At 40.5% G+C, this 27,259-nt stretch overlaps 1 protein-coding gene across 2 annotated transcripts in view; it reads left to right on the top strand.

Annotated features, from left to right (window-relative positions):
* The window catches only part of TARS2 (threonyl-tRNA synthetase 2, mitochondrial), a 232,674-nt gene that overhangs the window by 190,113 nt on the left and 15,302 nt on the right, over positions 1 to 27,259 (top strand). For both annotated transcript variants that reach the window (XM_053705450.1, XM_053705454.1), the window contains one exon: positions 3,959 to 4,059. In XM_053705450.1, coding sequence (XP_053561425.1) covers positions 3,959 to 4,059 — 101 coding nt within the window. The remainder of the gene's footprint in view (positions 1 to 3,958; positions 4,060 to 27,259) is intronic.

The raw sequence follows: 27,259 nt of genomic DNA on the forward strand, positions 1-27,259 counted from the left end.
AAATCCAGGAAAGGATTAAGGCCTTGAGGGTAGCTAATTCGTTTTTATTTGTAATGCAAATATGCAGATTATCCGCTTGAATGCTAAGACATCAGGTTTTTCTGTTCTAGCCCGTAGGGCTCTATGGTTGAAGTTTTGGTCTGCTGACATGACTTCAAAATCTAGATTACTTTCCCTTCCATTTAAGGGGAAGGTTCTTTTTGGTCCATGGCTGGACTCTATAATATCCACGGTCACTGGGGCAAGGGTGCCTTTTTAACGCAGGATAAGAAGAATAAGGCTAAAGGACAGGGTCCTAATTTTCTTCCCTTTCGTTCGGATAAGTCCCAACGCCAGCAAGCTTCCGTGAAACCTGATCAGTCCAAGGTATCTTCGAAACCATCTCAATCTTGGAACAAATCCAAGCACAACAAGAGGCCCGCTGAGACAAAGTTGGCATGAAGGGGCGGCCCCCGATCCGTCACTGGATCGTGTTGGGGACAGACTATCTCTCTTTGTGGAGGCTTGGCTGGGAGATGTGCAAGACCCTTGGGTTCTGGAGGTCATTGCCCAGGGTTACAGGATAGGTTTCAAATCTCATCCACCCAGGGGCAGATTCCTCTTATCAAACCTGTCTTCAATACCAGAAAAACGAGACGCTTTTCTAGGGTGTGTGAGGGATCTCTCCTCCCTAGGAGTCATTGTGCCAGTACCTCTAGCAGTGAGAGGTCTGGGGTACTACTCAAACCTTTTTGTGGTCCCAAAGAAGGAGGGTACGTTTTGCACGATTCTAGACCTAAAGTGCTTAAACAAGTTTCTGTTGGTGCCATCGTTCAAGATGGAGACAATAAGGTCTATTCTGGCCTTAGTTCAAGAGGTACAGTTCATGACCACGTTAGACTTGAAGGATGCTTACCTTCATGTGCCAATACACAAGGATCACTTCAAGTTCTTAAGATTCGCTTTTCTGGATCAACACTTCCAGTTTGTAGCTCTTCCCTTTGGTCTGTCTACTGCTCCAAGAGTCTTTACGAAGGTTCTGGGGGCTCTGCTCGCGGAGGCGAGATCCAGAGGTATTGCAGTAGCGCCTTATTTGGACGACATCCTGGTCCAAGCTCTCTCCTGCCGGCTGGCAGAAGACCATTCAAGAGCTCTTCTTTTTCTTCTTCAATCTCATGGATGGAAGAAGAACTTAGGAAAGAGTTCTCTGGTTCCCAGTACCAGAGTTGAATTTCTGGGCACGATAATAGATTCTGTATCCATGAAGATATTTCTTACAGACCAGAGACATTGCAAAATTTCTTCCAGTTGTCTTGTCCTCCAGACTTCCTTAAGGCCATCTGTGGCCCGGTGTCCAGCATAGATATCATCCCAGTTGCCAGGTTCCATCTCAGACCTCTGCAGTTGTGCATGCTGAGGCAATGGAACAGTGATCACTCGGATCCCGACAGATTTCTCTGGACAACCGATCAAGAGAATCGCTCTCTTGGTGGCTCTGTCCAGATCGCCTGTCCCAAGGGACATCCTTCTTGAGACTATCCTGGGAGATTGTGACTACGGATGCAAGTTTATTAGGATGGGAGCTATTTTTGGTGCCAGGAAGGCACAGGCCCGGTGGACTCGAGAGGAATCTATTCTCCCGATCAACATTCTGGAACTTCGAGCGATCTTCAACACTCTAAAGGCTTGGCCTCTTCTGGGTTCGTCCCAGTTTATCAGATTTCAGGGTTCGTCCCAGTTTATCAGATTCCAATCGGACAACATTACCTTGGTGGTTTACATCAACCACCAGGGGGAACAAGAAGCTCCCTAGCCATGAGGGAAGTATCTCGGATTCTGGAAAGGGCTGAGAACCACAACTGCTTGCTGTCAGCGATCTACATTCCGGATATTGACAACTAGGAAGCAGACTTTCTCAGCAGACAATCGTTTCATCCAGGGGAATGGTCTCTCCATCCCGAGGTGTTTGTGGAGATTTGCAACAGTTAAGGGATGCCGGAGATGGATCTCATGGCGTCCAGACTTAATACCAAGCTACCCAGATATGGGTCGTGGTCCAGGGATCCCTAGGTAGAGCTGATAGATGCCTTAGGGGGTTCAACCTAGTTTACATTTTCCCACCATTGCCACTTCTACCTCGGGTAGTGGCCCGCATCAAGCAGGAACAAGTTTCGACTATTGTAATTGCTCCATCATGGCCGCAAAGCATGTGGTTTGCGGATCTGGTGGGGATGTCATCATCTCCTCTATGGAGGTTACCCTGTCGCAGGGATCTGCTGGTACAGGGTCCTTTTGTTCATCAAAATCTAGATTATCTGAGGCTGACTGCGTGGAGAATGAATGCTTAGTCCTAGCCAAAAGAGGTTTTTCTGAGTGATTGATACTCTCATTCAAGCTAGAAAGCCAGTCACCCGTCGCATCTATTATGAGGTATGGAGGACCTACTTATTCTATTGTGAAGAACGTGAATTCCCCTAGAATAAGGTCAGAGTATCCAGAATTCTTTCCTTTCTCCAAGACAGTTTGGAGAAGGGACTGGCTGCTAGTTCCTTAAAGGGACAGATTTCGGCTCTATCGGTGTTATTACATAAGAGGCTCGCTGAGCTCCCTGATATTCAGTATTTTGTTCAGGCTCTGTCTAGAATCAGGCCTGTGTTTAGACATTCCGCTCCTCCTTGGAGTTTAAATTTGGTTCTTAAAGTGCTGCAGAGGGCTCCATTTGAGCCCATGCATTGGGTTGAAATTAAGTTACTGTCTTGGAAGATTCTATTGGCTATTGCTTCGGCACGCTGAGTCTCTCAAATGGCGGCCTTGCAATGTGAGCCTTATTACCTAGTTTATTCATGCTAAGGCTGTTCTTCGCACTGGGTTGGGTTTTCTCCCTAAGGTTGTGTCTGATCGCAACATCAATCAGGAGATTGTGTTTCCTTTCTTGTGTCCTAATCCTTCTTCAAACAAACGATTACTTAATAATTTGGATGTGGTTCGGGCTTTGAAATTGTATCTTCAGGCTACGAAGGATTTAAGACAGACTTCGGCATTGTTTGTTGTCTATTCTGGGAAGCACAGAGGGCAGAAGGCTTCTTCCACTTCCCTATCTTTTTGGTTGAGGAGCATTATCCGCTTAGCATATGAAACAGCGGGACATAAGCATCCTCAGAGGATTACGGCTCATTCAACTAGAGCTGTGGCTTCTTCTTTGGCCTTCAAGAATGAGGCCTCTATGGAGCAGATTTGTAGGGCGGCTACCTGGTCCTTACATACTTTTTTAAAGTTTTACAAATTTGATGTTTTTGCTTCAGCTGAAGCAGCTTTTGGGAGAAATGTTTTGCAGGCTGTGGTGCCCTCAGAATAGGGTCGGCATTTTTTTTACCCTCCCGTTTTCATTCAGTGTCCTCTAGAGCTTTGATATATGTTTCCCATAAGTAAGGAATGAAGCTGTGAAGCTCTCCTCATATTAAGATGGAATACATAAATTATGCTTACCAGATAATTTCCTTTCCATCTGTATGAGGAGAGTCCACGGCCCCCGTCCGTTTTCTCCGTTGGGCGGACCTAAATTTATTTTTGTTCTTCTGGCACCTTTGATACCCTGATATATCTCCTACTGTTCCTTGTTACCTTGGCAGGGGGATGAGGGGGGGTATTTAAGCCTTTGGTTGGGGTGTCTTTGCCTCCTCCTGGTGGCCAGGTTCTGTATTCCCACAAGTAAGGAATGAAGTCGTGGACTCTCCTCATACAGATGGAAAGGAAATTATCTGGTAAGCACAATTTCTGTTTTTTTCTGTTTCTGGAACTTATGTATGTCTTAAATAGGGGAAGGGGATCATTACTGACTACTTGAGAAAGTTTCTACCTAATTCAGGTGATGTTACATTATATAGCCACCAGTAAAAATAATTTGATCTCTCCATACATGAAGCAATACATTTATCTTCAATAACTAATATTATAATGTTTATTTCTTTTTATACAATAGATTGACATCCAAATACAGGATGCCATGGCTCGCTACCACCAATGTGCAACAATCCAGCTGGACTTCCAACTGCCAATTCGCTTTAACCTCAGTTACGTAGGGTAAGATTAATGCTTTGTGCATTCATACATTTTAATTGCATATATATGAAATAATTTATAATTTTTTTCTTTCACTTCTGTTATTTGCATTCATACGAATAGTATAATCTAATCTGAATCTTTTTTTAACATTTATTTATAAAAATGTGCCCAAAAATTTGGTTTGAAAATAAAGATTGAATATTTATTAGAGGTGTGCCTGCAGTTTTGTTCACTTTCGAATGCGGAAGTAAGAGGCTACTTTCGGGATTCGGCTCTTTTCGAAGTCGAATATCCTCTTATTCAAGTGAAACACACTAACATCTAGATTTGCACAGATCTTAGTGTGTTTCACTTGCACAAGAGGATATTCGGCTCCGAAAATAACCGAATACCGAAAGTAACCTCTTAGTTCCACATTTGGCATTGAACGAAACTGCAGAATGCACTCCTCTAATATTTAATAATGACAATAATAAGTTATTATCATTAACATTAATAGAATAAATAATAAACAGCACATCAGAAGATCTGTTCTCTGGCCTTACAGCCCCTCTGTCAGCCACATGCCAATATCACCGTGCAGTCCCTGTTTCAGCTACTTGCCTATACCTAATCAGATTAGTAGTTTTGCAGTCCTTTAATGATCCCTATACGGTTACGCAATTTAGCCCTCCGTTAACACCCCTAGCCTTGTAGCTAACCTGTCAAAGTTATGCCCACACCAGATAAGCCTTCTGGTTCCGCAGCCCTTTGAACCCCATACCCACATCAGACCTCTAATCAGACCGTGGCCCTTCCGCCCCATAGCTGTATCAGACTTTATATCTTAGACCCGTGGCCCTGAACTCACTTTGTCAGCCACTTGCATTAATCTCCACAGGGTCAGCTGGCTGTTGTCTGCTGTTTTGGTTTCCTCTGCTTGTTGCTTGCAGCAGTGCCTCTGCAGGGGTGGAGAGGAAGATGGTGCTGAACCTGGCTGCCAGACATCCTGACAAGCAGATAGAAACATAAGTGTGGCACCCAGTAGCAGACCTACTCAACAGAATGCCCTGGTGCACAGGTTTTTTGGGCCCTCCAAAGATACTTCAGTAGTAAGCGATAGTAACATTATTAATGCTGCTCTGTATAATGAATATCAGCCATTCCCCCCTTGGTACAAGACTTGAGTGCCATAAAAATAACCCTGAGTGCTATACATAGGTTGCTGATGTCTGCTTTATAATTTCGTTAAAGGGACATAAACCCCAATTTTTTTATTTTTTTTTTAAACTTTCAAATTTCCTTCTTTTATCAAATATTCTGTTTTCTTGGTTTCCTTTGTTCAAATGTAGAGCAGTAATGTCAGGAGTGTGCACGTGCCTGCAACGTTATATGGCAGCAATTTTGCAAGAACATTAGCAAAAGCACTAGATTGCAGACATGTGCACGCTACCTATCTAGATATCTGTTGAACAAAGAATACTATGAGAACTAGGCTATTTTTATGTTAGAACTAAATTGGAATTTTTTTTTAAATTGTATGCTGTCTGAATCATGATTGGGTTTCATGTCCCTTTAATATTACTGATCAAGTGGAGTAAACAATATCACTTTACTGTGATCCCTAATACTTCTACATTCTAGGAATTCTTGGTGGAAAATCAGTAAAAGGAACCTGTCTTCTTTTAGGGGAGCAGGATTTTACTCTACTCTATGTGCTGCTGAGGGAGAGCATATTTCATTTTTTTTTTTTTTTTGAGAAATCAGGAAGTATCTAAGGATTTTGATATATTTCTGCTAGATTTTCTCATCACTTAAAAGATACATTTAGAGATCTTTTCTGCAACTAGATCTGTATACTTTTTAAGAAAAAAAGTGCTTGTGTGTTTATAAAAATGTCATAAGTCACTTGATAAAGTATCACTGAGTAAAGGAAAAGGTTTTCCAATGCACACCGCTGTGATATGTTTTGGGGTTTATGCTGCAGCTGGTATTGTTTCATTAAGAGTATAACCTTTCCTTTAGGTAGTAAGAAAAAAATATTTCTTTCATGTAATTAGCAAGAGTCCATGAGCTAGTGACGTATGGGATATACATTCCTACCAGGAGGGGCAAAGTTTCCCAAACCTTAAAATGCCTATAAATACACCCCTCACCACACCCACAATTCAGTTTTACAAACTTTGCCTCCGATGGAGGTGGTGAAGTAAGTTTGTGCTAGATTCTACGTTGATATGCGCTCCGCAGCAAGTTGGAGCCCGGTTTTCCTCTCAGCGTGCAGTGAATGTCAGAGGGATGTGAGGAGAGTATTGCCTATTTGAATGCAGTGATCTCCTTCTACGGGGTCTATTTCATAGGTTCTCTGTTATCGGTCGTAGAGATTCATCTCTTACCTCCCTTTTCAGATCGACGATATACTCTTATATATACCATTACCTCTGCTGATTCTCGTTTCAGTACTGGTTTGGCTTTCTACAAACATGTAGATGAGTGTCCTGGGGTAAGTAAATCTTATTTTCTGTGACACTCTAAGCTATGGTTGGGCACTTTGTTTATAAAGTTCTAAATATATGTATTCAAACATTTATTTGCCTTGACTCAGAATGTTCAACATTCCTTATTTTTCAGACAGTCAGTTTCATATTTGGGATAAATGCATTTGTTTCAATCATTTTTTCTTACCTTAAAAAATTTGACTTTTTCCCTGTGGGCTGTTAGGCTCGCGGGGGCAGAAAATGCTTCATTTTATTGCGTCATTCTTGGCGCGAACTTTTTTGGCGCAAAATTTTTTTTTCTGTTTCCGGCATCATACGTGTCGCCGGAAGTTGCGTCATTTTTTGACGTTTTTTTGCGTCAAAAATGTCGGCGTTCCGGATGTGGCGTCATTTTTGGCGCCAAAAGCATTTAGGCGCCAAATAATGTGGGCGTCTTTTTTGGCGCTAAAAAATATGGGCGTCATTTTTGTCTCCACATTATTTAAGTCTCATTATTTATTGCTTCTGGTTGCTAGAAGCTTGTTCTCTGGCATTTTTTTCCCATTCCTGAAACTGTCATTTAAGGAATTTAGTCAATTTTGCTTTATATGTTGTTTTTTTCTTTTACATATTGCAAGATGTTCCACGTTGCAACTGAGTCAGAAGATACTTCAGGAAAATCACTGCCCAGTGCTGGAGCTACCAAGCTAAGTGTATCTACTATAAACTTTTGGTATCTGTTTCTCCAGCTGTTGTTTGTATTGCATGTCATGTCAAACTTATTAATGCAGATAAAATTTCCGTTAGTACTGTTACATTACCTGTTGCTATTCCGTCAACATCTAATTTTCAGAGTGTTCCTGATAACATAAGAGATTTTATTTTTTAAATCCATTAAGAAGGCTATGTCTGTTATTTCTCCTTCTAGTATACATAAAAGTCTTTTAAAACTTCTCTTTTTTCAGATGAATTTTTAAATGAACATCATCATTCTGATACTGATAATGGTTCTTCTGGTTCAGAGGTTTCTGTCTCAGAGGTTGATGCTGATAAATCTTTGTATTTGTTCAAGATGGAATTTATTCGTTCTTACTTAAAGAAGTATTATTTGCATTAGAAATAGAGGATTCTGGTCCTCTTGATACTAAATGTAAACGTTTAAATAAGGTTTTTAAATCTCCTGTAGTTATTCCAGAAGTGTTTTATCTCCCTGATGCTATTTCTGAAGTAATTTCCAGGGAATGGAATAATTTGGGTAATTTATTTACTCCTTCTAGACGTTTAAGCAATTATATCCTGTGCCATCTGACAGATTAGAGTTTTTTGGGACAAAAATCCCTAAGGTTATGGGGCTGTCTCTACTCCTGCTAATGTACTACTATTCCTACGGCAGATAGTACTTCATTTAAGGATCCTTTAGATAGGAAAATTGAATCCTTTCTAAGAAAAGCTTACTTATGTTCAGGTAATCTTCTTAGACCTGCTATATTTTTAGCGGATGTTGCTGCAGCTTCAACTTTTTGGTTAGAAGCTTTAGCGCAACAAGTAACAGATCATAATTTTATAGCATTATTATTATTCTATAACATGCTAATAATTTTATTGGTGATACCATCTTTTGATATCATTAGAGTTGATGTCAGGTATATGTCTCTAGCTATTTTAGCTAGAAAAGCTTTATGGATTAAACTTGGAAAGCTGATATGTCTTCTAAGTCAACTTTGCTTTCCCTTTCTTTCCAGGGTAAATAATCATTTTCGTTCCTTTCCTCACAACAAGGAACAAAAGCCTGATCCTTCATCCTCAGGAGCGGTATCAGTTTGGAAACTATTGCCAGTTTGGAATATATCCAAATGTTATAGTGAAAAAGTGGGGCTATCCCTGATGACCCATCGATTGCCTTCTGTGTAGGTCAAACATGTAATAATGTTCGTCTAAATATAGCTTTACAGCAGCATAACACAAGTCACTGTTGGGCACACATATCTTGACAAATATATAGAAGCGTTCCTCTATTAGCGTTCAGTCCCCCTCGGTGACAAGCCAATGTAAACCCGCAAAGCAAAGTTCATATAGAAATGTTAGTGCGCTCACCTCGTATCCAAACCAGGCTGGCCTCCGGACCCTTCTCTTATACGGCTAATGCCTGATCGATCCACCGGCCTCAGGGATAGTCACAGCACTGCAAACTTGTGACCACTCCCCACGCTAACCCAGCGTGGCCGCTTAGCTGGATGATACAACTTCAATCAAGCCGCGTTCAGAGGGAAAGGAGGAAGGTGACGTCAGCGGGATGGCTTGTGAGTATCCAATCCGGACCGGCAAATGGAGGTGTGTGGCCCAAACTTCAATTGGGATTGGATGTATATCCACGGTAACTCCAAAGTGGTTGTGATGGTGCTTGGTAAAAGCTAAATGATGTCTGCTCTATATGGTAACGGACTATCCTGGCTGGTGAAATCACAGGATAAATCAAAAAGGTTCGGACAGTCCGTAATAAAAATTCAATCCTTTATTGTGAAATAATTAAAATGTAGGAACACACAGGAGTAACAGAGTAGGTGTATTACCTAAACTGGCTTACGCGTTTCGGCGTTAGCCGTAGTCATAGCCATAGGTGTAGGGCGTAACCCCTGCCTTATATAATACGTGTTAAGACATCATTGGTTAACAGAAATTCAAATTAAAAACAAGAAAGAGAAGAATACACTTACTCATTATTAAGACCTTTCACAGATACAATTGTTACAAGGCATTATAATCAGGAACAACCATTAGAACCAAATAATCATTGTAGTTATAACTATGTGTATATCGGCTGAAATATACTTGTCTAAAATCTTGTCTAAATTGTACCACTGAATGCATTGTATATCTTTTGGAATGCACTCTTTGTTGCAAACAATATGTAGGACTCACTGAAAGGGATGCTAACTCTAGGATAGAAACATAGAAACATAGATATTGACGGCAGATAAGAGCCATAGGCCCAGCAAGTCTGCCCGACCTTACCTAACAGTATAAACTTATCTAGTTCGTAGGATAGCCCTATGCTTGTCCCATGCATTTTTAAAGTCCCCCACAGTGTTTGTTGCTACTACCTCTTGAGGAAGTTTATTCCATAAATCAATCACTCTTTCTGTAAAGAAGTGCTTCCTCAAATTACTTCTGAATCTACTACCCTTTAGCTTGAGCTCATGACCCCTTGTTCTTGAATTTTCCATTTTATGTAAAATACCCACAGCCTCAGTTTTACTAAACCCTTTAATGTACTTGAAAGTTGCTATCATATCACCTCTTTCCCTTCTCTCCTCTAAGCTATACATATTTAGGTCATTGAGCCTATCCTGGTAAGTTTTATTTTTTAGACCATGTACCATTTTGGTAGCCCTCCTTTGCACAGATTCAAGTTTGTTAATATCCTTCTGAAGATATGGTCTCCAGAACTGCACACAATACTCAAGATGAGGCCTAACTAATGATCTATAAAGTGGCATAAGAACCTTACTATTTCTGCTGCAAATACCTCTACCAATACATCCAAGCATTCTGCTAGCCTTACTCGCTGCATTACTACATTGTTTACTAAGTTTTAAATCATCTGAAATAATAATTCCCAAGTCCTGTTCCTCGTCTGTAACAGTCAGTAAAGTGTCATTGAGTCTGTAATTAACATTTGGATTTTTCTTCCCTAAATGCATTATTTTACACTTTGTTGTGTTAAACTTTAGACCCAGTCATTTGTCCAATCCTCCAATTGTTGTATATCACTTCTCATTTTGTCTACCCCCCCTGGAACATCCACTCTGTTGCAAATTTTTGTATCATCTGCAAAGAGACATACTTTCCCCTGTAGCCCTTTGCTGATATCGCAGATAAATATGTTAAACAAAACAGGCCCCAGAACTGACCCCTGAGGAACACCACTAGTAACAGCCCCCTCTGCTGAATGAACTCCATTTACTAAGACACTTTGTTTTCTGTCCTTAAGCCAGCATTCCACCCAGTTCACAATTTTTGAATCTAGACCAAGGAGATATAGTTTGTGAATAAGTTTATTGTGTGGGACGGTGTCAAATGCTTTGCTGAAATCTAGATATGCTACATCAACTGCTCCTCCCTTGTCTAATACTTTTGTTACATAATCAAAGAAGTCAATTAGATTAGTCTGACATGATCTCCCTGAAGTAAAACCATGCTGATTTTGGTCCTCTAAATTGTTTGTCTTTATGTAAGTCATAATTCTTTCTTTTAAGAGGCTTTCCATTAATTTCCCTACTACTGAAGTTAAACTAACTGGCCTGTAGTTGCCAGATTCTTCTCTACTGCCCTTTTTATGAAGGGGTATTACATTTGCTATTCTCCAATCATCTGGGACAGCTCCTGTTAATAGTGACTGATTAAACAGATCAGTTAATGGGACAGTTAGCACTGATCGAAGTTCTTTTAAAACCCTTGGATGAATATTATCAGGACCCACTGCCTTTGTAACATTTATTTTTGATAATGCTAACAAAACCTCATCCTCTGTAAAAAGATTACTGTTAAGCTTGTTTCTATTTTGCGTTGCATCCCTTAATGTAGACATTGTATCTTCACAATCTTTAGTGAAAACAGAACAGAAGTAATCATTGAGACAGTCTGCAATCTGCTTATCTCCTTCTATTATTCTACCATCAACTGATTTCAATTTTACTATTCCTACCTTATTTTTTCTTCTTTCACTGATATATCTAAAGAATGTTTTGTCCCCATGTTTTACTGACTGTGCTATCTTCTCTTCTGCATGAGCTTTAACCTTCCTAATTAACTGCTTAGTCTTTTTTTGTTGGAGTCTCCATATTTTCATATCATCATCTGCTTGTGTGTGTCTGTAATTTTTATAAGCTATCTTTTTTGTCTTTACAGCATGTGCTACTTCTTTGGAAAACCAAATTGGTTTCCGCTTTCTTTTACTTTTACAGACATGTCTAATACAGTGTGCGGTTGCATCTAAAATGGCACCTTTCACAAATTCCCACTGTTCTTGAACCCCTGTAATAAGAGTTTTCCCCTTTAAATAGTTCTTTAGGTATTCTCCCATTAATGAAAAATCTGCCGTCCTAAAGTCTAAAACTTTTGTTTTAGTCTGGGTGGACAGTTCCTGAACATGAATACTAAACCAAACAGATTGATGATCACTGGATCCTAAGTTCTCACCTACAGACACATTTGAAACTTTATCACTGTTTGTAAGTATTAGATCTAATATAGCTTCCTTACGAGTTGGTTCCTTGACTAATTGTTCAAGTGATTCCCCTAGCAGAGATTCAAGAATATACCTGCTTCTAGCCGATCTGGCAGAAGGAATCTTCCAGTCTATATCTGGCAAATTAAAGTCCCCCAGTACTATAACCTTACCCTTCATGGTCATTTTGGTTATTTCATCTAATAACAGATTGTCCAGTTTTTCATCCTGCAATGGAGGCCTATATACAACCCCTATTCTAAAAACATTTTTATCTCCAATTTCCAAAGTCACCCAAATACTTTCCACCTCATCATTTGTTCCTACAATTTCAGTAACCTTTATATTTTCATTTACATACAAAGCAACTCCTCCACCTTTCTTTCCTACTCTGTTCTTTTTAAATAACCTGTATCCAGGTATGACTATGTCCCAGTCATGCAAATCATTGTACCATGTTTCTGTTATAGCTACTAAATCCAAGTTGTCCCTAGTCATTATTGAAATGAGTTCAGGTAATTTATTTCCTAAGCTGCGAGCATTTGTGCTCATGGCACGAAGAATTTTTCTACTAGAATTTCTAGAATTGTTAATTGGACTAACAGTTTTGGCATGCTGTGGGGGACAGGTGGATATATTAATGCTACCCCCCTTTATTAGTTTAAATAATTTCTAATAAAGTATTTAAACTCCTCTCCCAGATACTCTGTTCCTTTAGCATCCAAATGCAAGCCATCTCTCCTAAATAACCTAGTATCTTTCCAAACAGAGCTATAATGGCCAATAAAACCAAATCCTTGTTCCCTGCACCACTTATCTAACCAAGAATTAAATGTTGTTATCCGCTCCATCTTTCCTGCTTCCTGGCCATACACAGGTAAAATAGCAGAAAATGATAGAGTTGATGCCACAGTCTCTAAATGATTACCTAGGTCACAAAACTCTTTCTGAACAGCAGCAACATGATTACTAGCCAGATCATTTGTTCCTAAATGTACAATCACATCTAACTCACTTCCCTTTTCTGCTGCCTTAACAATTCTCAAAATACGATTCTTATCCCTGTGAGCAGTAGCTCCTGGAAGACATCTAACCTCCCTTGTTTCTCCTTTACTTTCACCTAAATACACAGAGAACATCTGTCCACACTGTCACTAGGTAAGGCTGCCACACCTCTGGTGCAGCATTTTGCCACCATGCACAATAAAAATGTTAACTCCCTCAGATGGTGTATTATTGAAAGAATAGTAACACCAAAAAGAGGAGGTAATAAAGAACGGATTTTGGCCAAGAGAGAGATGTACTGGATTTTTAAATTGGAGACACGAATCCCTAAAGGTCTTAATTCCAAATATGACCTAATCAATTTTTGGGAATAATTACATCCACCGTACATCTCTCTCTTGTTTCAATGCTGCCAAACTATGTTGATTGTAAATAATGGGCCACATATATTGAATGAATATTTGTGTCACTTAGCTAAGATTGTGTGAGATGAAGTCTGGGCTTAAGTCGCCTCAAGAGATATATATATTATTTAGCATATATTTTCATATTAGCAATATAGTATACCAAGAGGCTGGGGACCTATTCCAGATTTAGTACCAAATAATTACACAATATTCACAGGTTCCATTGTTCATCTCTATTTCTATCTCTAATTTCTAATTTATAATTCACATTATTCAGGAACAACAAAGATGTATCGCAAATATATATATATTAACTATGTTATGATTATGCAGTGTCTTGGTGTGTAAATTTCTATTCATATATTGACATGTGTAACTGTTTACTTACAAAATCAATGTTTAGTATGTGAAGAGGCTCTTATATACATTGGTATACATTAAAATACAGGCCCGTGGCAATTTCAAACATTGTCCCATAGGTGACGTAAACAGATAGTATATTTCAACCGATATACACATAGTTATAACTACAATGATTATTTGGTTCTAATGGTTGTTCCTGATTATGCCTTGTAACAATTGTATCTGTGAAAGGTCTTAATAATGAGTAAGTGTATTCTTCTCTTTCTTGTTTTTAATTTGAATTTCTGTTAACCAATGATGTCTTAACACGTATTATATAAGGCAGGGGTTACGCCCTACACCTATGGCTATGACTACGGCTAACGCCGAAACGCGTAAGCCAGTTTAGGTAATACACCTACTCTGTTACTCCTGTGTGTTCCTACATTTTAATTATTTCACAATAAAGGATTGAATTTTTATTACGGACTGTCCGAACCTTTTTGATTTATCCTGGAATATATCCAAGCCTTATAGAAACCTATAGCCAGCTCCTAAGTACCTATGAAGGTGCGGCCCTTATTCCAGCTCAGCTGGTATGGGGCAGATTACGTTTTCTTCAAAGAAATTTGGATCAATTCCGTTCTCAATCTCTGGTTTCAGAACATTGTTTCAGAAAGGTACAGAATTGGCTTCAAGTTAAGGCCTCCTGCTAAGAGATTTTTTTCTTTCCCGTGTCCCAGTTAACACAGCAAAGGCTCAGCATTTCTGAAATGTGTTTCAGATCTAGAGTTGGCTGGAGTATTTATGCCAGTTCCAGTTCTGGAACAGGGGCTGGGGTTTTATTTTATCTCTTCATTGTACCAAAGAAGGTCAATTCCTTCAGACCAGTTCCGGATCTATCATTATTGAATCGTTATGTTAGGATACCAACATTCAAGATGGTTACTGTAGGACTATCCTGCCTTTTGTTTAGCAAGGGCATTATATGTCTACAATAGATTTACAGGATGTGTATCTGCATATTCCGATTCATCCAGATCACTTTTAGTGTCTGAGATTCTCTTTTTAGACAAGCATTACCGGTTTTGTGGCTCTACCGTTTGGCCTAGCCTCAGTTCCAAGAATTTTTTTCAAAGGTTCTCGGTGCCCTTCTTTCTGTAATCAGAGAACAGGGTTTTGGTATTTCCTTATTTGGACGATATCTTGGTACTTGCTCAGTCTTCTCATTTTCGAAGAATCTCATACGAATCGACTTGTGTTGTTTCTTCAAGTTCATGGTTGGAGGATCAATTTACCAATCAGTTCATTGATTCCTCAGACAAGGGTAACCTTTTTAGGTTTCTAGATAGATTCAGTGTCTATGACTCTGTCCTTGTCAGACAAAAGAAGTTTAACATTGATATCAGCTTGTCAAAACCTTCAGTCACAATCATTCCCTTTGGTAGCCTTATGCATGGAAATGTTGGGTCTTAGGACTGCCGCATCAGATGCGATCTCCTTTGCTCGTTTTCACATGCGACCTCTTCAGCTCTGTATGCTGAACCAATGGTACAGGGATTACTCAAGATATCTCAATTAATATCTTTAAACCGATTTTACGACACTCTCTGACATGGTGGACAGATCACCATCGTTTAGTTCAGGGGGCTTCTTTGTTCTTCCGACCTGGACTATAATCTCAACAGATGCAAGTCTTACAGGTTGGGGAGCTGTGTGGGGGTATCTGACGGCACAAGGGGTTTGGGAATCTCAGGATGTGAGATTTCCGATCAATATTTTGGAACTCCGTGCAATTTTCAGAGCTCTTCAGTCTTGGCCTCTTCTGAAGAGAGAGTTATTCATTTGTTTTCAGATAGACAATGTCACAACTGTGGCATACATCAATCATCAAGGAGGGACTCACAGTCCTCTGGCTATGAAAGAAGTATCTCGAATTTTGGTTTGGGCGGAATCCAGCTCCTGTCTAATCTCTGCGGTTCATATCCCAGGTATGGACAATTGGAAAGCGGATTATCTCAGTCGCCAAACATTGCATCCGGGCGAATGGTCTCTTCACCCAGAGGTATTTCTTCAGATTGTTCAAATGTGGGAACTTCCAGAAATAGATCTGATGGCTTCTCATCTAAACAAGAAACTTCCCAGGTATCTGTCCAGATCCCGGGATCCTCAGGCGGAGGCAGTGGATGCATTATCACTTCCTTGGAAGTATCATCCTGCCTATATCTTTCCGCCTCTAGTTCTTCTTCCAAGAGTAATCTCCAAGATTCTGAAGGAATGCTCGTTTGTTCTGCTGGTAGCTCCGGCATGGCCTCACAGGTTTTGGTATGCGGATCTTGTCCGGATGGCCTCTTGCCAACCGTGGACTCTTCCGTTAAGACCAGACCTTCTGTCTCAAGGTCCTTTTTTCCATCAGGATCTGAAATCCTTAAATTTAAAGGTATGGAGATTGAACGCTTGATTCTTGGTCAAAGAGGTTTCTCTGACTCTGTGATTAATACTATGTTACAGGCTCGTAAATCTGTATCCAGAGAGATATATTATAGAGTCTGGAAGACTTATATTTCTTGGTGTCTTTCTCATCATTTTTCTTGGCATTCTTTTAGAATACCGAGAATATTACAGTTTCTTCAGGATGGTTTAGATAAGGGTTTGTCCGCAAGTTCCTTGAAAGGACAAATCTCTGCTCTTTCTGTTCTTTTTCACAGAAAGATTGCTATTCTTCCTGATATTCATTGTTTTGTACAAGCTTTGGTTCGTATAAAGCCTGTCATTAAGTCACTTTCTCCTCCTTGGAGTTTGAATTTGGTTCTGGGGGCTCTTCAAGCTCCTCCATTTGAACCTATGCATTCATTGGACATTAAATTACTTTCTTGGAAAGTTTTGTTCCTTTTGGCCATCTCTTCTGCCAGAAGAGTTTCTGAATTATCTGCTCTTTCTTGTGAGTCTCCTTTTCTGATTTTTCATCAGGATAAGGCGGTGTTGCAAACTTCTTTTGAATTTTTACCTAAGTTGTGAATTCCAACAACATTAGTAGAGACATTGTGGTTCCTTCATTATGTCCTAATCCTAAGAATTCTAAGGAGAAATCGTTGCATTCTTTGGATGTTGTTAGAGCATTGAAATATTATGTTGAAGCTACTAAGTCTTTCCGAAAGACTTCTAGTTTATTTGTTATCTTTTCCGGTTCTAGAAAGGCCAGAAAACTTCTGCCATTTCTTTGGCATCTTGGTTGAAATCTTTAATTCATCTTGCCTATGTTGTCGGGTAAAACTCCGCCTGAGAGGATTACAGCTCATTCTACTAGGTCAGTTTCTACTTCCTGGGCGTTTAGGAATGAAGCTTCGGTTGATCAGATTTGCAAAGCGGCAACTTGGTCCTCTTTGCATACTTTTACCAAATTCTACCATTTTGATGTATTTTCTTCTTCTGAAGCAGTTTTTGGTAGAAAAGTACTTCAGGCAGCGGTTTCAGTTTGAATCTTCTGCTTATGTTTTTCATTAAACTTTATTTTGGGTGTGGATTATTTTCAGCAGGAATTGTCTGTCTTTATTTTATCCCTCCCTCTCTAGTGACTCTTGTGTGGAAAGATCCACATCTTGGGTAGTCATTATCCCATACGTCACTAGCTCATGGACTCTTGCTAATTACATGAAAGAAAACATAATTTATGTAAGAACTTACCTGATAAATTCATTTCTTTCATATTAGCAAGAGTCCATGAGGCCCGCCCTTTTTTTGTGGTGGTTATGATTTTTTTGTATAAAGCACAATTATTCCAATTCCTTATTTTATATGCTTTCGCACTTTTTTATCACCCCACTTCTTGGCTATTCGTTAAACTGAATTGTAGGTGTGGTGAGGGGTGTATTTATAGGCATTTTAAGGTTTGGGAAACTTTGCCCCTCCTGGTAGGAATGTATATCCCATACGTCACTAGCTCATGGACTCTTGCTAATATGAAAGAAATGAATTTATCAGGTAAGTTCTTACATAAATTATGTTATCTGTACACATCTTAAAATACTTAAAGGGATAGGGTACTGTAAAATTTTATTCACTTTAATGTGTTTTCACTTATCTGTTTTTATAAACAGCTCCTTTACCTTTATTTTGTCATTAAAATGGCTGATTTGGCCACCACGTATACTGAAAATATGAACACTTTAGTATTCTCTATAGAAAGCTATGTAAGCAAGAGAGAGCAATCAAGTTCCCCGTGAGAGGCAGGATAGAAAACATTTTTTTTTACACCTAATTATTGGCCATTGTGTATAGACCGAGAAAAGATAAGGATTCCTTAATGTACAGACAGATACATTTAATATGGATTCAGGAGGTCTGCTATTTCCGCAGGCTCAGCCCATTTATATTGGCATGTTCTTGAGAACAATGGATTGAGTTTTCAATCATCAAAAATGTAAATCAAAGGAGCAATTTCCCATACATTTTATACTCTGCAGCTACTAGTCATTAGATTATGGGGAAAACAATTTTACAGTACACTGTCCCTTCATGCACTGTAATTGCTCAAGGCCCTTCCAATACCCACTTCTATCATGCAGGTGGTGAGAGTCCACAATCCATTAGTCCATGGAATTACTCTTCCCTACCAGGGGAAGGTGTGTTTCTTTGCTGAGGATACAGAAATATAACAGAGTTGATGTTCCAAGAGGGGTGGATCAAATGAGGAGTGATATTAAAAATCTTATGGATTGGTGAGATAAATGGTATATAAAATGTATTATTTACCAAAAGCTAAATGATTAATTTAGGATCCAAAAACCAAAAGGCCAATTGCACTGTCAGTGGTACATTACTTGGACTTGGGAATTATTATTTCAAATTTGTTAATGTAATTGGTGCAGCCTGTAAAGCCAGTATAATTGCATTTAGAGAAGTATTAGCAGCAGAAATATCAAGGTTCTTATGCCACTTTACAGATGACTCGTTAGGCAGTTATTATTTACCGTGGTGCTGTTTTTAAAACCATTACAAATACTTTCCCTCTATATTTTAGTTTGCATAACCCTTGCAGTTATCGTTGTATTATCTGTTATAAGGAAAGAGGTTACATAAAATCATAGAATTTGATGGTAAATATGAACCAAAAGGCTCATCAAATCTTCCCATATTACTTGTTCGGTGTAAATTGACTTATTTCTTAGGATAGCATAGTGCGTGTCCCAGACATTTTTTTAAGTCCCTGTGTTTACCACCTCTATTGGAAGTTTATTCCATGAATCAACCACCCTTTCTGTAAATAATACTTTCTCACATTTCTCATGCTGGCCTCTTTCTTTCATGATTCAAGTAGAGAATACAATTATAAACAACATTCCAATTTACTTGTATTATCTAATTTGCTTCATTATTTAGATATCTTTTGTTTAAGAAATTGCAATGCATATGGGAGAGCCAATCACACAAGGCATCTATGTGCAGCAACCAATCAGCAGCTACTGAGCCTATCTAGATATGCTTTTCAGCAAAGTATATCAAGAGAAAGAAGCAAATTAGATAATGGAAGTACATTAGAAAGTTGTTTAAAATTGCATGCTCTGTCTAAATCATCAAAGAAAAAAAGCTTTCATTTCCCTTTAAAATTGTGAGCCCTTGTTTTAGTATTCCTTTTGTTGTGTGAAATGCTTTCAACTTCTTCTTTATTAACTCCATTCATATATTAGAAGGTTTCTATCACGTCACCTCTTTCCCTTCTCTCCTCTAAACTATATATACTCAGATCATAGAGTCTTCCTTTTTGCATTGTATATTTTAGATCATTGATGGTCAAATAGTAGCCCATGGCCCTCTGCACTAGTTTTGTGACCCATGCAAAAAAAATAGTTTGTGCCACAGTTTTTATAGCCCTAGGAAAAGAGTGAAAACTAAAAAAAAGTGTGCTTCTAGTGAATGGTCAGCCAAGGAAATATATTATTATTTGTGAGTTTAAAAGTAATACATTTATATGCGGCCCCTTAGGCTTCTTAGATATTAACCCCTTAACGACCAAGAACGTACAGGGTAAGTCCTATAAAAAAGGTCAGTTAGCGACCAACGACGTACCCTGTACGTCCTTAGGGGTTTGAAGCAGTGGAAGCGATCCTGATCGCTTCCAGCCGCTTTCATGGTATTGCAGTGATGTCCCGATATTGAGGCATCATGCAATACCATATTTTTACACACAGATGCAGAGAGAGCCACTCTGTGGCCCTCTCTGCACTGGTAGCGATGGTACCGATCGTTGGTGGGTGGGAGCCTTAGCAGGGAGGCGGGTGGTCGGCCAATCGCTACTCGGCATCCGGTTCCTGTAAGTGCAATGTGTGTGCCGGGAATGTGCAGGGGGCCTGTGGGGGGCACGCTCGCGCAACTACTGCCACTAATGTAGTAAGTGAATGGGAAGGAGGGAGAGGGAAAAAATAAAGATCAAAGGATCTGGGAGGGGGTATTGAGGGGGGCAGCTACACTACAGAAAAATTAATATTAAAAAAAAATAAAAAAAAATTTGGGGGGGGGGGTGTCAAACTGGGTACTGGCAGACAGCTGCCAGTACCCAAGTTGGCTGCAAATAGGTAGTGGGGGGAGGGATAGAGAACTGTTTGGGGGATCAGGGAGGTTGGGGGCTAAGGGGGGATCCATCACAGCTGAATAGATTTGTGGGATATTATCCTTCCTAACAGGAAGTGGCAAAGAGAGCACCACAGCAGAGCTGTCTATATAGCTCTGCCCTTAACTCCACCCCCCCCCAGTCATTCTCTTTGCCGGCTCTAAGCAGGAAGGGTAAAGTGAAAGAGGTGATAAACTGTTAGTTTTTATTTTATCTTCAAGCAAGAGTTTGTTATTTTTAAATGGTACCGGTGTGTACTATTTACTCTCAGGCAGGAAATAGATGAAGATTTCTGCCTAGAGGATGATGATCTTAGCATTTGTAACTAAGGTCCACTGCTGTTCCCACAGAAGCTGAGGAGTACAGGAAAACTTCAGTGTGAGGAACGGTTTCTTACTATACAGCAATGAGGTATGTTCAGTCATTTTTTCTGCAGAAACTGTGATAAATCAGAAAGGCTGCATTAATCCTAGTCTTAGAAGGGGCTTTACTAGCTTGCATAAAGGGCTTAATTTATGGACACTCAGTTTGAATAATATATAAGGCAAACATTTGTGTGTTCTGGGAGTAATGTTTATATTTCTTATGGTACAGCTGTATTGAGGGATACACTTGGGTTTTTTGGGGGTTTTATAACCCACATGGCTGTAAAAACGCTTGGTAGTTTGTTCTGATGGCCCTAGTAACATCGAGTGCGGTGGTGCCTAATTTTGCGCCTCAGTTGCGCAGTTATTTTATATAGACAAGCAGCAAGCTACAATACTGGAGGGTCCTGGTGAACTTCTGGGGCCTAATCGAAGAGTTATCCCCACATTATTGATCCCTAAGGGCAGGTAGGAGCCACAGCAGAGCTGTGGCAAGGTGCTGACAGGGGTTTTTACCGGTTTTTGACACTTTGTCAATCCGATTTTCATATTTGGGGATTAATTGCTTCAATACTTGTGGTGCAATATTACCAAAGTTTAGTGAGTCTACTACAAAAATTTCGGAAAATTTGAGTGAATTTTAAGCAGTTTTGCAGTTTGTGTATGTCTTTTTTTTTTTTCTCTTAAAGGCACAGTACCGTTTTTGAAAATTGTTGTTTTTTCATTAAATAAAGTGTTTTCCAAGCTTGCTTGTCTCATTACTAGCCTGTTCAACATGTCTGACATTGAGGAAACTCATTGTTCAATTTGTTTAGAAGCCATTGTGGAACCCCCTCTTAGAATGTGTCCCACTTGTACTGATATGTCTATAAATTGCAAACAGCATATTTTGACTTATAAGAGTTTGGCACCGGATGATTCTCAGACAGAAGTAAATCAGGTTTTGCCATCTAGTTCTCCCCAAGTGTCACAACCAGTAACGCCCGCACAAGCGACGCCAAGTACCTCTAGTCTGTCTAATTCTTTCACCTTGCAAAATATGGCCTCAGTTATGAATACTACCCTCACAGAGGTTTTATCTAAACTGCCTGGGTTGCAAAGGAAGTGAAGTAGCTCTGGGTTAAGAACGAATGCTGAGCCTTCTGATGCTTTAGTAGCCGTATCCGATACACCCTCACAATGTTCAGAGGTAGGGATGAGGGATTTTGCTATCTGAGGGAGAGATTTCAGATTAAGGAAAGATGTTCCCTCAGCCAGATTCAGATATGACGGCATTTAAATTTAAGCTAGAACACCTCCGTTTATTGCTCAGGGAGGTTTTAGCGACTCTGGATGATTGTGACCCTATTGTAGTTCCAGAGAAATTGTGTAAAATGGACACATTTTTAAAGGTTCCTGTTTACACTGATGTTTTTCCGGTCCCTAAGAGGATTCCGGACATTGTTACTAAGGATTGGGATAGACCAGGTATTCCGTTCGCTCCCCCTCCTGTTTTTAAGAAGATGTTTCCCATATCTGACACCATGCGGGACTCATGGCAGACGGTCCCTAAGGTGGAGGGAGCTATTTCTACTCTGGCTAAGCGTACAACTATACCTATCGAGGACAGTTGTGCTTTCAAAGATCCTATGGATTAAAAATTAGAGGGTCTCCTAAAGAAAATTTTTGTTCATCAGGGGTTTTCTTCTCCAGCCTATAGCGTGCATTGTTCCTGTAACCACTGCAGCTTCCTTTTGGTTTGAGGCTCTGGAAGAGGCTCTTCAGGTGGAGACCCCACTAGATGATATTCTGGACATAATTAGGGCTCTTAAGATAGCTAATTCTTTCATTACAGATGCCGCTTTTCATCTAGCTAAGTTAGTGGCAAAGAATTCAGGTTTTGCTATTTTAGCGCGTAGAGCGTTATGGCTTAAGTCCTGGTCGGCTGATGTGTCATCAAAATCTAAGCTTTTGACCATCCCTTTCAAAGGCAAGACCCTATTCGGGCCTGAACTGAAGGAGATCATTTCAGACATCACTGGAGGGAAGGGTCATGCCCTCCCTCAGGATAAGTCAAATAAGATGAGGACCAAACAAAATAATTTTCGTTCCTTTCGAAACTTCAAGGGTGGTCCCGCTTCCTCTTCCCCTGCTGCAAAGCAAGAGGGGAACTTTGCTCAATCCAAGCCAGTCTGGAGACCTAACCAGGCTTGGAACAAGGGTTAACAGGCCAAGAAGCCTGCTGCTGCCACTAAGACAGCATGAAGGGGTAGCCCCCGATCCGGGACCGGATCTAGTAGGGGCAGACTCTCTCTCTTTGCTCAGGCCTGGGCAAGAGACGTTCAGGACTCCTGGGCCGTAGAAATTGTAACCCAGGGGTATCTTCTAGATTTCAAGGATTCTCCTCCAAGGGGGAGATTCCATCTTTCTCAATTGTCTGTAAACCAGACAAAAAGAGAGGCGTTCTTACGCTGTGTAGAAGACCTTTTTACCATGGGAGTGATCTGCCCAGTTCCAAAAGCAGAACAGGGGCAAGGGTTCTACTCCAATCTGTTTGAGGTTCCTAAAAAAGAGGGAACCTTCAGACCAATTTTGGATCTCAAGATCCTAAACCAATTCCTAAAAGTTCCATCCTTCAAGATGTAGACCATTCGGACTATTGTACCAATGATCCAGGAGGGTCAATATATGACCACCGTGGACTTAAAGGATGCGTATCTACACATTCCTATCCACAAAGATCATCACCGGTTCCTCAGGTTTGCTTTTCTGGACAAGCATTACCAGTTTGTGGCTCTTCCCTTCGGGTTGGCCACGGCACCAAGAATCTTCACAAAGGTGCTAGGGTCCCTTTTGGTGGTCCTAAGGCTGCGGGGCATAGCAGTGGCGCCTTATCTAGACGACATCCTAATTCAAGCGTCGACTTTCCAACTTCCAACTAGCCAAGTCTCACACGGACTTAGTGTTGGCCTTTCTAAGATCTCATGGGTGGAAGGTGAACGTAAAAAAGAGTTCTCTTTTCCCTCTCACAAGAGTTTCATTTATGGGGACTCTGATGGACTCGGTGGACATGAAAATATTTCTGACGGAGGTCAGGAAATCAAAGATTTTGACCACCTGCCGAGCTCTTCATTCCATTCCTCGGCCGTCAGTGGCTCAGTGTATGGAGGTAATCGGTTTATTGGTAGCGGCGATGGACGTAGTTCTATATGCTCGCTTACATCTCAGACCACTGCAACTATGCATGCTCAATCAGTGGAATGGGGATTATGCAAATTTATCTCCTCAGATAAATCTGGGTCAAGACACCAGAGACTCTCTTCTTTGGTGGTTGTCACAGGATCATCTGTCCAAGGTAATGTGTTTCCGCAGGCCAGTGTGGGTCATAGTGACGACGGACGGCAGCGTATTGGGCTGAGGTGCAGTCTGGAATTCCCTCAAAGCACAGGGTTTGTGGACACAGGAGCAGGCCCTCCTACCGATAAATATTCTGGAATTAAGAGCGATATTCAATGCTCTTCAGGCGTGGCCTCAGCTGGCTTCGGCCGGATTCATCAGATTTCAGTCGGACAACATCACGACTGTAGCTTATATCAATCATCAGGGGGGAACAAGGAGTTCCTTAGCGATGATAGAAGTTTCCAGGATAATCCGATGGGCTGAGACTCACTCTTGCCATCTATCAGTGATCTATATCCCAGGGGTAGAGAACTGGGAGGCAAATTTTCTAAGTCGTCAGACTTTTCATCCGGGGGAGTGGGAGCTCCATCTGGAGGTGTTTGCTCAACTGGTTCAGCTATGGGGCACACCAGAATTGGATCTGATGGCGTCTTGTCAGAACGCCAAACTTCCTCAATACGGATCCAGGTCAAGGGATCCTCAGGCAGTACTGATTGATGCTCTAGCAGTACCCTGGTCGTTCAACCTGGCTTATGTGTTTCCACCTTTCCCACTCCTTCCGCGTCTGATTGCCAGAATCAAACAGGAGAGAGCTTCAGTGATTTTGATAGCACCTGCGTGGCCACGCAGGACTTGGTATGGAGACCTGGTGGACATGTCATCTCTGCCACCATGGACTCTGTCACTAAGACAGGACCTTCTGATTCAAGGTCCGTTCAAGCATCCAAATCTAATTTCTCTGCAACTGACTGCTTGGAGATTGAACGCTTGATTTTATCAAAGCGGGGTTTCTCTGAGTCGGTCATAGATACCTTGATTCAGGTTCGAAAGCCTGTCACCAGGAAAATCTATCATAAGATATGGCATAAATATCTTTTTTGGTGCGAATCCAAAGGCTACTCATGGAGTAAGATCAGGATTACTAGGATTTTGTCCTTTCTTCAAGAAGGATTGGAGAAAGGATTGTCAGCTAGTTCCTTTAAAAGGACAGATATCTGCTTTGTCTATTCTATTGCACAAGCGTCTGGCAGATGTCCCAGACGTTCAGGCTTTTTGTCAGGCTTTAGTTAGAATCAAGCCTGTGTTTAAACCTGTTGCTCCGCCATGGAGTCTAAATTTAGTTCTTAAAGTTCTTCAGGGGGTTCCGTTTGAACCCATGCATTCCATAGATATTAAGCTTCTATCTTGGAAAGTTCTGTTTCTAGTTGCTATCTCTTCAGCTCGAAGAGTTTCTGAACTATCTGCATTACAATGTGACTTGCCTTATCTTGTTTTCCATGCTGATAAGGTGGTTTTGCGTACCAAACCTGGGTTCCTCCCTAAGGTTGTTACTAACAGGAATATCAATCGGGAGATTGTTGTTCCTTCTCTGTGTCCTAATCCTTCTTCTAAGAAGGAACGTTTATTGCACAACTTGGACGTGGTTCATGCTTTGAAGTTCTATTTGCAGGCAACCAAAGATTTTCGTCAAACATCTTCTTTGTTTGTTGTCTATTCTTGAAAACGTAGGGGTCAAAAGGCTACGGCTGCCTCTCTTTCCTTTTGGCTGAAAAGCATCATCCGTTTGGCTTACGAGACTGCTGGACAGCAGCCTCCTGAAAGAATTACTGCTCACTCTACTAGAGCGGTGGCTTCCACATGGGCTTTTAAAAATGATGCTTCTGTTGAACAGATTTGTAAGGCTGCGACTTGGTCTTCGCTTCATAACTTTTCCAAATTTTACAAATTTTATACTTTTGCTTCTTCGGAGGCTATTTTTGGGAGAAAGGTTCTGCAAGCAGTGGTGCCTTCCGTTTAGGCTCCTGTCTTGTCCCTCCCTTCATTTGTGTCCTAAAGCTTTGGTATTGGTATCCCACAAGTAAGGATGAAACCGTGGACTCGGTACATCTTGCAAAAGAAAACAAAATTTATGCTTGCCTGTTAAATTTCTTTCTTTTGCGATGTACCGGCCCGCCCTGTCTATTCAAGACAGATAGTATTTTTTATTGAAAACTTCAGTCACCTCTGCACCTTATAGTTTCTCCTTTTTCTTCCTTGGCCTTCGATCGAATGACTGGGGGGTGGAGTTAAGGGGGCTGTGGTGCTCTCTTTGCCACTTCCTGTTAGGAAGGATAATATCCCACAAGTAAGGATGAAACCGTGGACTCGGTACATCGCAAAAGAAAGAAATTTATCAGGTAAGCATAAATTTTGTTTTAAAAAAAGCCTTTTATTTTAGTACTGGCAGTCTTTCTGCTAGTACTTAAGATGGCGGGGCAATTGTGGGGTGGGGGAGGAAAGAGAGCTGTTTGGGAGGGATCAGGGGGTGGGATGTGTCAGGTGGGAGGCTGATCTCTACACTAAAGCTAAATGTAACCCTGCAAGCTCCCTACAAGATACCTAATTAACCCCTTCACTGCTGGGCATAATACACGTGTGGTGAGCAGCGGCATTTAGCGGCCTTCTAAATACCAAAAGCAATGCCAAAGCCATATATGTCTGCTATTTCTGAACAATGGGGATCCCAGAGAAGCTTTTACAACCATTTTGTGCCATAATTGCACAAGCTGTTTGGAAATAATTTCAGTGAGAAACCTAAAGTTTGTGAAAAAGTGAACAATTTTTTTTATTTGATCGCATTTGGCGGTGAAATGGTGGCATGAAATATACCAAAATGGGCCTAGAGCAATACTTTGGGTTGTCTACTACACTAAAGCTATAATTAACCCTACAAGCTCCCTAATTAACCTTTTTACTGCTGGACATAATACACATGTGGTGCGTAGCGTCATTTAGCGGCTTTCTAATTACTAAAAAGCAACGCCAAAGCCATATAAGTCTGCTATTTCTGAACAAAGGGGATCCCAGAGAAGCATTTACAACCATTTGTGCCATAATTGCACAAGCTGTTTGGAAATAATTTCAGTGAGAAAGCTAAAGTTTGTGAAAAAGTGAACAATTTTTTTTATTTGATCGCATTTGGCGGTGAAATGGTGGCATGAAATATACCAAAATGGGCCTAGATCAATATTTTGGGTTGTCTTCCAAAAACAAATATATATACATGTCAAGGGATATTCAGGGATTCCTGACAGATACAGTATTTCACAAAAGTGAGTACACCCCTCACATTTTTTTAAATATTTTATTATATCTTTTCATGTGACAACAATGAAGAAATGACACCTTGCTGCAATGTAAAGTAGTGAGTGTACAGCCTGTATAACAGTGTAAAATTGCTGTCCCCTCAAAATAACTCAACACACAGCCATTTATGTCTAAACCGTTGGCAACAAAAGTGGGTACACCCCTAAGTGGAAATATCAAAATTGGGCCCAAAGTGTCAATATTTTGTGTGGCCACCATTTTTTTCTAGCACTGTCTTAACCCTCTTGGGCATGGAGTTCACCAGAGCTTCACAGGTTGCCACTGGCGTCCTCTTCCACTCCTCCATG

This window comes from Bombina bombina, chromosome 1 (assembly GCF_027579735.1).
Source record: "Bombina bombina isolate aBomBom1 chromosome 1, aBomBom1.pri, whole genome shotgun sequence".
Taxonomy (NCBI): Eukaryota; Metazoa; Chordata; class Amphibia; order Anura; family Bombinatoridae; genus Bombina; species Bombina bombina.